General features: G+C 33.9%; 1 protein-coding gene across 41 annotated transcripts in view; it reads right to left on the bottom strand.

The window, feature by feature from the left end:
* The window catches only part of CAMK2D (calcium/calmodulin dependent protein kinase II delta), a 296165-nt gene that overhangs the window by 80023 nt on the left and 202120 nt on the right, over window positions 1–14022 (bottom strand). For 16 of the 41 annotated variants that reach the window (XM_026013488.2, XM_072755379.1, XM_026013483.2 and 13 more), the window contains exons 5-6: window positions 10808–10873; window positions 7693–7765 (exon numbers count right to left, since the gene is read on the bottom strand). In XM_026013488.2, coding sequence (XP_025869273.1) covers window positions 7693–7765; window positions 10808–10873 — 139 coding nt within the window. Of the gene's footprint in view, window positions 1–6669; window positions 6743–7692; window positions 7766–10807; window positions 10874–14022 lie in introns of all 41 variants that reach the window. The other 25 variants (XM_072755368.1, XM_072755363.1, XM_026013489.2 and 22 more) reach the window with 2 other exon arrangements.

The raw sequence follows: 14022 nt of genomic DNA, 5'->3' as shown, positions 1-14022 counted from the left end.
CTGTATGGAACAATATACACATTAGTGATTATTACACTCCAGTGCAGCTGGCCATGTCTATGTGCACGACACAGAATATTCACAATGAATGTTCATAACTTGAGGGATGTCTATATTCTTAAATTTAACTCAGTCTATTATGCTAATCTTTATGTATTGAGATTATCTCTAAATTCCTATAATGAATCACTTTTTAGGTTGGCTTTTAAATAGATTCTACTGACATTCTCACACACAGGTTCCTTCCCCACCCAATTGCTTTCTAATGATGCAGGATTTTCCATGACATCTGGTCTTAGTGTCAACAACCATTTATAGCATATCAGCTGTAATGAGCAGCAACTGTTGGCAAGTTTTGTTCTGTACTTCCATATGGATGCAATGGCAACATCTTTCATTGTGATTTGAGATTTTCTTGAGTCTGCTCACATATCTCAAAGTACCTAGGCAACTTGCTGGGTCACTTTTAGGGACTGGGACTGACTTGGGAGATAAAATAACTCAAACCCCTCAATCTCCAAATGAAGTAGGGAGATCCAGAAAAGATGGAGGATTTTGAAGCCAGATCTCTTGATTTCTTCTTTTAAAGATGTGATACTGAGGAAACTCATCCAATGGCATAAAAATGGGTCATTTTCAAAGATAGTTCACTCAGTAGATGGTTGCAAAAGAATATGAAATACTTAAAAGTATTTATTACCCATATCCAAATCAAACAAGAGGGGAAACTTATGAAACACGAGCCATAGTTTCAATCTTCTCAAAAGTCTCACAAACACATGAGAATTCTGAGTGTGATCTTCATTAAGTAACTGATTTGGCAAAGGTGACGATCATCTTCAGCATTCGTCATATCACAGATTTATCCATGTACATATGTGATCATCTAGCCAACAAAACTCAAACATTACAAATTTTTATGTGTAGTGAAATCATGTGTTTTACTTTATAGTTTTTTCTTCTTGAATATCATAAAATAGCTAGTTATTCATTTTATTCCTATTAATTAATTCTTAAGTCTATTTGGATATTACTTTTTAAGAGTTGAAATTATCTTTTTAGATTTCTTTTATTGGAGAGTATTAATTTTTTCAACATAAAGTTAAGCATTCTGTGCTTTGGTGTGTTTTTAGTAACTTTTCCTTTGCCAAAGAACGTGTGAACGAAGCTCCTAGAAATAATCTAAGTCAAAGTTTGCATGGATTGAAAAGCTTGAATATCAAGCTCCTCGTGCACATGGTAGAAGCTCTTCTGTATACACAATACAAGTGACTTTTGCTTTTATTTTTATATGGAATGAATACTTGAATTTATGCACTTAGCACAGGGAGTTCTCAGCTGATGCACTGTGCTGTAAGTCTGGTTGGGAAGAATCACTTCTACCACTATGCATATATGGGTAAGTTCTTAAGAATCATATGTTCTCCATTACTATTTTTTTTATTGACTTCTACACTATTAGCACATAGTATCAGGTAGACTGAAATCAGCAGAGTGGAGTACAACCACAGTGGGACTGACAATTACCTACTGTTTCTCTAAGGCCTGACACACAGCAGTCAGGTTCAATAAACAAACACAATAATGACCAATGGATTATGGAATTTATCACTTACATAGTTTGTGTCTAAAACACCTAGACATACATTATACATAGTTCTTTAAACTTTTATCTAAGCATACTTCTGAGAGAAGTGGAATAATCACAATTTTATGATTATTCAAAGTGTAGATTCACAATTTGATTTATGTACTACTAAAGAGGATTTACTGAATGCATGCCGTATTCCCCTAGAAAATTAATTTTTCTTTTCTGATCTTAAATTAAATTTTATTCCTCTAAAATAGTCTTTAAACTCCTCCATCTCCAAAATTATCATCTCCATCAAAATCTATTCTCCTCCCCTCTTGCTGCCCTCTTCCTTCCATTCCTCTCTCCCTCCCTCTCTCTCATAACCATCCATTGATCTAATGACTTTTCCATTAAATAAAATTGTTTTTCTGGAGTTAGAATTAAAAAAAAGCAGCATTCTCTGCTGAGGCAATTTACAGGTGTTGGTATGTGACTAAAAGATTATTGTATGCATGAAGCTTCCTATTCATTTAGATGCTGTTCATAAAGTAGTTTGGTAACCATTTCTGATGAACCTTGAAGAAATCTTACTATATTGTGTGAAATATATTATATGATAAAGCAGTACTGCCTTCTTTGACTAACTTCTGTTACTGGATTTACACAAATTGTATTCTTCAGGCTGTTAAATGAAAGAACACATCTGATTTGATATCCTCTATTTCCCATGACCTCAAGAGTTGTCACTTTTTAAGGCAATCTCTCTTTCACCTAATATATTTTTGGATGAAGTATCATCTAACATCTTTCCTTATTTCTGGGAGGAACTGCATTGATACATATTTTAAAATGATCTTTAATTCAGTGGCCTGTGGATTTTGTCCACACAAGGTTTATGCTTCTTTTGCTCTGTAATTTATGTCGCAGCTCTGACAGTGCCTCAGTAGGTGCTCAAGTTATGTTTGAAGAATGTTTGTTCCTTTCTTTTTATACCTGAATTTTCAATGATTAGTTCACAAGCACTCAACAGAGTTACAGTAATTTACTCTTTATAAACAATCTATTTTTAGGCAGTCCAGACTGATTATCTTGATGTGGCCTAAATCAAATGTGGCAAATGAATTTCGTTCTTTTCTATGTCTCATTTTCCAAAGGCTGTGACCAATGCTACTTTACTGATTTCCTAAATAAGAAATTTTTACTTTGGACACCAATCTATAGCAGATATGTTGCCTCTCAACTCCATATTATATCTTAAGTATAACTTAAACTTAATCTCTTTCCTAATGATGCAGATTTTGTACAGCTCTGGAAGATCCATAAGCAGGATCATTTTAATCATTTGACTCACTAAACTTAGTACCGTTTCCCAATTCTTAATGTTGCTGGCAAAATTACTTTCTCATTGTTTGACCTAATTTTTGGCCTCTATAAAGTTTTCAATTTATCCAATTAACGAATTGAGAAGTGGTTAGCAATTAAGTATGCAGACTCTGGAACCAAAATGCTTGGACACAAATCATAACTTACTAGCTGAGCGACCATGAGTAAGTACTTTCATCCATGGTTGCTAAATCTCTCCTCATGCAACGGGGGGGGGGGGGGGGGGGGGGGGGGATGGATCAAAGTGCCTTCCTCATAAAGCTGTTGTTAAGATTCATATGATAACACAGTACAGGGTACATGGTAACTGCCTGATAAACGGCAGCTATAATCATTTTTATTACTAACGTCCTGCCTTGATCCAAATCCTCCCAAAGACAAGAGTCATATTCCTGAACTATAGTACTATAATTATGTCACCACTGCTAGATACTCCTTAACACTGCTTGGATCTGACACTGGATGCACCTTAGACGAAAGGTTTGTGTATCCACTACATACTGTCTGGTTGTGACTGATGTGCTTCCTTAATGCTAATATTCCACCACACGGAGCCTTCTCCTATTGTTTGTTTCTGGGACATCCTCCAATTGTCTGCTATGCCTCAGCCTTGTCTCTAGGTTCTTATAATTTTCCATCTGGTGGATTCTACTGCCTAATAAGTTCCCAAGAGTGGCAGTTACTCAAATAATGATCTTAAAGCTATCACTGTCTCAAAGAGTGATACTTATCCTCTTTATTCAATATTAATTAACATACACAAAAATCTATGTTATTTAATAACGCCTTTATTTTTTTTAAGATTTTATTTATTTATTCATGAGAGACACAGAGAGAGAGGCAGAGACACAGGCAGAGGGAGAAGCAGGCTCCGTACAGGGAGCCCGACGTGGGACTCGATCCCTGGACTCCAGGATCATGCCCTGAGCCGAAGGCAGGTACTCAACTGCTGAGCTACCCAGGTGTCCCAGTAAAGCCTTTTATATTATAAATGTGCTTCTGATTGAACTTCCTGCATTCCTAAATTGAAAGTATATGCCACAGGTATTTACTAGGTATAAAGTCCTATATTAGAGACTGTGAAATAATACAGTATTATAGGTAGGTATTGTATAGTTATACAGCTATTGTTCTAGCAGAGGCTTACAAATTGTACAACATTCATATGCTTGTAGGTACATTTAATAATGATAAGGGATATAATGTTTTCTGTGTTTTTCTCACTGATATGCATAAATTAAACTGTGCATCAAACATTTGTATTATATATAAATTAATGTATGAATCAAGATATGAAACTAAATATATGACCTAAGAATAATAGGGGCAAATTTTTTTTAATAGGGGCAAATTTTTGTTTAAAGCTTGGTAATAAGAAATTTTACCAATCTTTTTCATTTTAATACACTGGTGAATATGCTATTATAAGTAGTATACTTATCAAATAAAGTACATGTGTGGGTATAAAGAAACATACCGCAAAGCCAGGGATTTAGCACCCTCTGGGAGTGTGTAAATTGTCTCTAACATACTCTGTTAGTATGTTATGAAATGGCCTACTCAAACATACACCAAAAACAGACTCAAGTCTATTCCAGTCAGCAATTTGAGAGAAACCAAGAGAATTATAAAAATCTTAACAAGCTCTACTCAAAGTTCATCCCCATCCTCTCCTAAAATCAGAATAAGGATAGAGAACAAAAATATTTTTATCCCTTGAAAGAATCTAATGGGTGAGGCAGCAGGTTATTTCTTTTGGTAGTAAGCCTCCCTAAAAGTCACCTGCCTGAGTTTTTAATTAGTCAATTTAGCTCATATGTCAGAAAATAGGTTTTCTTCTCAGCCCATATCCTAGGCCCACTGCCATCTCTGATTAAAGTTCTAGTCTTTGAGGAACTTAGCTGAGTTTGAACTCATCATGACCCCACAATATATATTTTGAAGATCATGTAAGAGAATTCATATTTTTCATCCCTGGCTTTTAGAGTATGCTTATATAGTATGGAGCAAAATATTTCAATGGTAAATTTATTAAATAGAATATGTAATAAAATAGCATAAATAAATACGTATGCCCATATATTTTTACTTTCTTTTTTTTTTTAAGATTGTATTTATTTATTCATGAGAGACACAAAGAGAGGCAGAGACACAGGCAGAGGGAGTGGCAAGCTCCTCACAGGGAGCCCAATGCAAGACTTGATCCCAGCACTCCAGGATCATGCCCTGAGCCAAAGGCAGATGCTCAACCACTGAACCACCAGGTGCCACCATGTATTTTCACTTAAAAAGGGAAGTAGTACTGTGAGTTCTGAGAATTAACAAAAAGGGTTGCTCTCTCTCTCTCTCTCTCTCTCTCTCTGTGGCTGGTAAGGAATTCTTGAGGTGCCTGCCAAAGATATGAATTTTCAAAGGAACCTATTGTTTTTCCTTAATCATGATGGGTACACTTGGTAAAGTGTTAGCAGATGTAAAAGAGTCCCGTCTTGGCTCTCCAAAAAAAAAAAAAAGGAAAAAAAGAAGAAAGGAAGGAAAGAAAAGAAAAGAAAATGCCATTAACCATAACTTTGGTTATGGTTCACATTTAAAGATCTAAGACTCAAACTGAAATCAGAGGAATATTCCAGAAACCTAAGGCAATGCTTTGCTTATAAATCACATCTTCAAATAACTTGTTGTGAATCCTTAGAGATATATTCTACTAGAGCATACTAAATGATGGAAACTACAGATTTATCACAACTAGAGAAGTCCACACATGAGAAACCACCCTAGGTCCTCCCACTGAACATATACAGCTGAAGACATTCTAAATTATTTTGCTGCCTTTGTACTAATGCTTGTATATGGATGAGGCTTGAAACAAAGAATGACAGCTACATAGTGCTCACATTTGCTATTTTGCCCACTCAGTGGTTTCATTTAAGTTTCTAGGCCTTCACTAGATCTCTGAAATTCCATAAGTGAAGCTAGAATCTTGGGAGAAGGGGCCAGAAAATGAATGAAAGAATAGTCTCCTTCTGAACTATTTAATTTCTAAATGATCTAAACACTTCTCATCTGCAGTGATATCAGAAATTGAGTGGAGTCTTAAAAGTATTAGCCAATATATGTTACATAAATATTACTTTATGATAAAATTTTACTTTTTTCCTGTTTTAAAAGGCACTAGTATCTTGATACATAGGAATGTAAAGAACAGGAAGCCTCAACATCCTCAGAATTCCTAGGACTACTGTTAAGGGAAAGAGACTTCAGACAGAGGTTCTTTAATGCTAAAAACCTATTTAATAACTATTCTCTTTATAATATTCACAACTATTTACATAATATTAGGTATACACAATATGACTCCAAAATAGTATGTTTGATCAATGTCCACAGAACAGGTTTAGAATGAAAAAGATCATCAGTCCTATGCAGTGTCACATTAAATGCTATAGTCTTACGAGGAAGGAAACATAAGTAGCCTCTTTATTGTTAATGGTAGGACATTATTCCTCTGGATGAAATGGGATTTATGTAAGTTTCAAGCGTGGATGAGGAAAAAGATGAAATAAGAGAGACTGTGGTGAAGGAAAGTGTTTTAGTAATATGTTGGAATGAGTCCACACAACTTTCTGGCTCATATTTTTTCCTTTATAGGCATAATTGCAGCTGAACAGTCATTAGGAATTGTGTGGTGGTTTATCTTCTCCAAGGGCATTACTCACCTTCAGGTCCCGATGGACTACGCCCATCTGATGGCAGTGTAGCACAGCCTCCAGGATCTGCTGAATGCAATGACTGCATGCAAACACCAGGGGGCGTGTGTTAGTTCCAAGCTTACACTCACTGTCTGTATACCCTCAGAGAGACTGGGTTAAAGTGCAAAACCAGCAGACAACTGGGGTTGTATTTTACCACCTTCAGTAATGTAAACATATTGCTCAAACAGAGTGACTACTACCTCAGAGCAATCAGAATCTTGCCAGATGTGAACAAAAATGTAGATCCACTTGATCTTAGGGAAAAAAATCATCTTAAAAATATTTTAATTCAGTAGTTCCTTTCCTAGTTATAAATTCTTATGGGAAAAGAATTGGAATGCAAATAAAATTTTTATAGCTGTTGTGGTCCACCTTCACCCCACATAGAAAAAACTGTTTTCCCAATCCCTCCCATTTTTCTAGTATCATTCCAAAGCTGTCACATTAGCAGTCAAGACATCATTAAGGTTAAATTAGGATACATAATGAATTTTTGATAAATCATTAACTTCTTGTGCTTTAATTTAGCTGGCAATTATTATCTCTTGCCTGAGGGTTCATCAGACTCAAATGGAGCAATGTGTAACCAGTTGTTTTGCTACAGCAACCCATGGTCTCAGAACAGAAGTGGTGTTTAAATCTACAGGCGGACATACATCACAGGCCAAGTTCGTCTCCAGGCAAATGCTGGACATTTCAGGAAAGCCTGCCCCCAAACCGCCTCTGGTAGTTTATTGCTTGGAAACTTAATAGGTTGTGTTTTCAATATTGACCCTCTCTTTTTGCTATGATGTATATTTAGCCTGTAGATGAGCAAACTGAAAGAGGCATCATGCATTATCATTTCATCATGTATTCATTTTAGGGAAAAATTGGGAAAGGCAAGGGAACCATTTTAAACACCCACCCTCTGCCCTTTCCCCAGAAATAAAACCAAAAAAAAAAAAAAACTCCTTTGATTCAGATTTATGGACTCCATATACTGACCTTCAGGTCCCTGTGAACTATGCCATTTAGGTGACAATGATTTACACTTTCTAGAATCTGCTGTATACAATGACTGTAAAGATACAAGGGCAGAATGGAAGGGAGAACATTTTAAAGGTACATAATCACATTGAATACAAAATAAAATGAAAGTTAAAACGAAACAAACAAACAAACAAAAATTATATTTTTTCACAACATTTTTTTAGCTTTACACTGGAATTTAATAATGCTGAATAAAGCTAATTCAGGTTCTAACGAAAATGACATCCAACATACAGTTTGTGACATATTCAGACAAAACAATTTGAGCTGTGCTTTTTTTCCATTGCAAGTATACAAATTAAATCACTTGTATACAGAAGCCAAAATTTCCATATTCAAGAAGAAAAATTTATAAATATTCCCATAATGTTCTGGGAAAATTTTTCAGCCAATATAAAATTTATGGTTATTTCTCATACACATCTAAACTGTTTAAAATCTGAGGTCACAATTAAACATAGGTGTTGAAACAAGAGGGTAAACACAGATGAAGTGGCAGGTGAAACAAGGGTTAAAAAAATGGAGGGACACATTTATCATTTTGACTTAGAAATGGTGCTTCTTGTATAATATAGTAAGAGGAAAACTAATGCAAGTCTCCAATACAGAGGGAGAATTTCAAGTAAACCCATCACATAAAATAAACCCTTTTTCAGGATAGGCATACTCTAGAGAAGGGCTAGGAACTTACAAAAAAACAAATTCTAAAATCCCCTGAACACTAGTAATGTTGATATGTTTCTATACACCTCACTAAAGGAAAATTTTTTATTATTATGTCAAAAAACACAATTTATACTATTCTTAAAAGGCTCACTGATGTCAAACAGACTGCTAATTAGATTAGAAGGGATAAATCATTGATTGGCACCTGTAAGTTCCCATGAGTTGTCATCTGATATAATATAGACCACACTGACATATTTTGTTCAAATTTACTGTGTGATTCAAATGCAGGTTATGTGCTGAGCTACATTTATTAACATTTTAATAAGGTTATTTTCAGCCATTTAATTACAAAATAATATTACTCAGTAAATTCCTGAATTATAAAAAGTAATCACCATCTGATTTACTACAATGTGAATGTAAAAAATGATCAAGGTTATGGATTTCTCAGGTCTAACTCTATAAAGAGTCCCACTAAAAGAGCCAAACATTAGCTGCTTTTTGACCAAATAGCTTACTTGGATGTTGGTAATTATTTTTTAAATCCTATGACTTTTCTTCACTTTGTACTACTTTTTAGAAATATTTCACTTTCTCTTCTCAAACCACAGATATAAGTCATTAGGCCTAATGAATAATGCATAGTAAAGCATACAATAATTCATATTAAATGAACATCATTTTTTACTAGTGAGAATGGATTTAATTCTTTAGTTCTTGAGGACTAGTAAGAAGCCTTTTTCTTTAAGTTCATCCTTGGGGAAAATGTTCCTTCTCCTTGATTTTGTATGGGACCTACCCTAAAAAAGAACTTGTACCAAATTCCAAAACAATAATAAATGTGCATATAAAATGATCCAACCTATAGGGTCTTTTCTGTTATCTGTACGGCTCTTCAATATTGAAAACAGTTTCTATTTTAATTTCAAACAATACTTTTCAAACATAATGACTTAACTTTAAAAAGCAAAATAAATGTAATTCCCTAACTAGTGAACTACCTGATTAAAATTATTACCCTGTCTAGGCAAATGGGCAAATAGCTTCTCGCAAGGCTGCTCTAAAATCCCTTTTCAGGGCCCTAACATAAGAATTGGGGGATGATTCACTTATAAGAGTATAAATGACATGGAATTTTCTATTTGACTTTGGCAGTAAAAATTCCATTAAAAAATTAGAGTGTAGTCATGTACAGATAAGATTCACAGACTGTCATAAACTGGCATTAAACCAAGAAGATTAATTAGAGATTTGCAAGCGAGCCTGTGTATGCATGTGCTACTTTGAAGGGATGGGGAGGGAACCTGCTATCAGCTGACTATCTGCTGAGTGCAGGCTACAGTGGGATTAGCAAGCTTCAGGAAGCTCTGAGAGCATTAGATAATGGGGGCAGACAATAAGTAACTGAATTTTCATAAGATCTCATTTACATTGTTAATAATGAGTCAATTACCCAAGGCTAGATCTTTCAAAACAAGTGCCAACTACTGAATATGTATAAAGAAATGCCAAGGAAAACTAACATGATACATCTAAATAGTATCTAGGCAAGTAAACTAATGTCACTTCATTCCAAAAAGGTTGCCTTTGTGCAGACTAGGAAGTTTCGAATGAGAAAAAAAGTATAGCCACTGTTAACTTCTCTAAAGATGATATCAATTAACAAGACTGAGAAATCCTTTTGAACGCTCTGATACATCCGAATCAATATTTTTTACATGAAGGTTCCAAAAGCTATCCTGGAATTTCCAGAGTGAAACAGCTAATAATGCTTTAAGGATACCACTGGGGCTTTTGTAGTCTGTTTCTTTTTATGATCTCTGATTAGAGTGGGCTGTTCAGTGAATCCTTCTGTGATAATGGAAATGTTCTATAACTGTTATGTCCAATTGATAGTTACTAGTCACTTATAGCCAGTAAGTATTCAAAATGTAGCTAGTACAACTGAGAAACTAAATTTTTATTTAATTTTAATTAACTGAAATTAAAATAGCCATGCGTTATTAGTAGCTACCATAAGGAGCAGCTTAGGATCTAGAGACCAGAAGATCTGAATCTTTGATCTCTTAACTTTGCTAGAAAAGTATATTTCTTTAGCAGAAGTCATTCCAAGTTGAGTACATATTTTTTAATTTTTTTTTTAAAAACTAACTATAGATGTTAGATAATAACAAAGTGTAGACCAGATTCTAGGTTTTTTTTTTTTCTCTCCTAAACAATTATCCTGGAAATCCGTAAGAGAGAGAAATAGCTAAGATGGACTCATCATGAGAAGTCATCCAAGATGGTATTATGAGAGTCTCATAAATAATAAGCTTTATGATGCATTTGTAAAGAAATATACTGAACAGTGCCATTTGAATGTTGAGTCTTATATCTTGCCCCTGGGCAAGTCACTTACCTGGCATCTGCTTCACTGTAATACTCTCTTGCCACTATGTCTTCAAAGAGTTCACCTCCAGTAACTCTGTAAAGACAATATGTTGACATTAAACAAGAAAAAAAATTATGCATCAATAGATTTGCAACATGTTCATGCAGAATTTTTGTTTTCAGATTACTTTGAAAACTACCAAAACAAAATATTGTAAAACATTACAGGACTTACAGTTTTCATAACAATCTAATGTTAACTCCAAACATTTCCTCTTTTCTACATGTCTTTGTATTGCTAGATCCTGAGGACACAATTTTCTGTATAACATAAATATATTCAGTGGTATCTCTTACACAAAATAATCTCTATGCAACTTTTCATTTTAATTCTTCAAATATTAACTAAGGTCTGATGAAGTGTATGGAACAGTTTAGAAACATTTTCTGAACAATAAGAGAAGATGATTACTATCAAAGCCTAGAGTATGTATTTTCAGGTTGTATCTCTCTGTTTTTTAAACTGCAATAAACATGACTTTATGGACTAGAGGTGGCCTTCCAAAATATATATAGTTTTTGGGCTGAGTGCTAGCTAGATTTTCCTTGTAAAACACCCCAATTTCTTTTATGATCATGTATTTGCCAGTGAACACAGTCTTAGGGCTTTTGGCAATGTCCTTAAGAAGGCAGGATTGATCCCTTGCCACCTAAGAAACCTTATCTGTCTTCCATCTTAAGTGAAGACTTTCCTACAACTCAGCAACTGGATTTAGTTACTCTATAAAGTACATTAAAACCAGGGCTTTCAAGGCTCTCTATATAAGTAGATATAATTATCTTTGGGATTCATTTCTTCTCCAGGTTTTGGGGCTAGAATTTCCTAACCAGTGATTCTTTGCCTTAGGAATCCCCCTCAATACGTGTATTTAACATTTCTTTTTAGCAAAATATGGAAGTATACCAAATATGCTCTTATCTGTTAACCGCAATTCCACTCTCTGGAATAAAATAATTTTAACTTTATGCATATCCTTTCAACTTTCTATGTATCTTTAAACATACTTGGTCCCCCTGCAAACACAAAGTCATATATTTTTTTTCTCAAAAAGTAGAATCATACAATATATACAAATTATTAGGTTGTGTTTTTCATTTCACTTTAAGTCATGGGCACTATTTCATGTTAGAAGTATCTTCCCTGTTTAAAATAAGTAATAAGCAGAAATATATGTTTGTGTGTATGAGGACAGGGCAAACTACCTTCCACAACAGTTGTACCCCAATATTGAGAAGGTACCCACAGTTTTTTCAGTTAAAAAAGTTGGAAAAAAGTTATTGCCTGTTAATATTTTTTGATTATTAGCAAAGTGGACCATTTTTTTTCCATGTATTTATCAGCCATTTCTTTCTCTATTATGCTATGGTTTGATTTTAAAAGGAAATTTCAGCTTTGGAACTTAACCTCGTAATAGTTAACATTTGCTTACCATGTGCTACACAGTGTGCTAAGCATTATATTAACTCATAAATCCTTGCAATTATTGTATGAGATGAGTTTTAACACTAGCTCAGTTTATTGATGAGAAAAATGGAGGCATAGAGAAGCAACTTGCCAAAGATTACAAAGACTTAAGTAGTACAGGTGGGCCATCCATTCCACAGCCCCTGCTCTCAATCAGCACACAATGTAGCCATTCTAATAATTACGCTGTCAATCCTTCCAGAAGTTTAGAAAGCATGAGTCATTTGAAAAAGCACTGGGTGAAAGTATAAAGCTTGGTGTATTTTCACTATGGAACGGAAGATAAAATTACTAAGATAGCTTTTTAATTTTTTTTCATTTGCTTTAATAAGTTCTGAAACATCAAATGATAACATGTTCCAGAAATGTCCAGTTATTAGTCTCTTTTGTATTTTCCTTTCCTAAAGGATAAGAGGCAATACTAAAAACTTAATGTATCTGAAAGTTTATGCAACTCTGACTCTTCTTCATAGCATCCTAGGTATTTATAAGACCTTTAATGATGGAGTCATTATTTTCAGTCTTTACATATAAAATGTGCACCTAAAATTATTTAAAGCTTCATATGGGCCTGTTCTGAAAAATCGTGGTTACATGTATATGTAATTTCATGTAATAGCTCAGCAAGCTTTTTTCCCAGTTAGAATTATAATAATAATGCAATCAAATAAGGTACCCTAGATAAATTATAATACAAAATAATTAAATATTAGAAAGTACTTCCAACAAACCCATTATATCTCTATAATGGTAATAACAGTTTCGTGGGGTTTCTTCCTTTGAATGAATATAACTAAGGTAAACATGATATATATATATATATTTTTTTTTTTTGATATATATATATTTATCTTTGTTTTTGCTCATAGGTACCCAGAAAAATCTGTATTACACACAAGTGTGGTTTGTAAAGTGTTTAACAAGTATTGATTAAAAAGCTTATTGCTGAGAATAAAAGCTTATTGCCATTAATGAAATTGCTGCGTATAGTAGCTCCGTAAGTATACTATATATTCCAAGTGAACTGTCATGTCTTACATCACTGGAATCATGATTTACTGATCTTTGCTACCATAGCATCTAACGCACAGTATTTGATCAATTAGGAAGTACTGAAGTAATGATTATGTGAATTAATCAAATCAGAAAATCATGCTGTCCATTTGCTCCAACTGTGGACTTCATATAAACTTAAAAAGGGAAAAGAAAACATTAAAATTTGGCTCTATATGGCAATAGGTTTTATTTCTTAAGGTGCTTGTATTTAAAGAAAAATATTAAAAACTCTTGGTGCCTAGCATTCTGGTAATTTTCAATGAACTATTCTAGCTGTTAAAGAAATTTAAGGTGTGCAGGGTTTAATGCTAAGTATTTGTAACAGCACTCTTTCTCATTTTCTAACATTCATTCTTCTCATTATTTAAAAATATCCTTGTGCAAATGAAACCATTTTATCTTTTCTGTTATATGTATAATAAATGCCTGGGAAGGAAAAAATGGAGCTACTAGAACATGCTGCCTTGAAGATAAACTAATGAATTTTCTAACTTGAATACATTTTCATACTGACATCATTGTTTAATGGGGCAAAAAATTAAGCAGTAATTATTAGAGATTTTTAAAAAATTTTAGTGTGTTATATAAAATTTCATACAAAGTCAAATTAAATCCGTCTCATGAATAAACTGCTAATTAACTAAGTAGAGCTTTTGTGAATA

This window comes from Vulpes vulpes, chromosome 4 (assembly GCF_048418805.1).
Source record: "Vulpes vulpes isolate BD-2025 chromosome 4, VulVul3, whole genome shotgun sequence".
Lineage (NCBI taxonomy): Eukaryota > Metazoa > Chordata > Mammalia > Carnivora > Canidae > Vulpes > Vulpes vulpes.
This window is presented reverse-complemented; position numbering and strand designations above follow the sequence as displayed.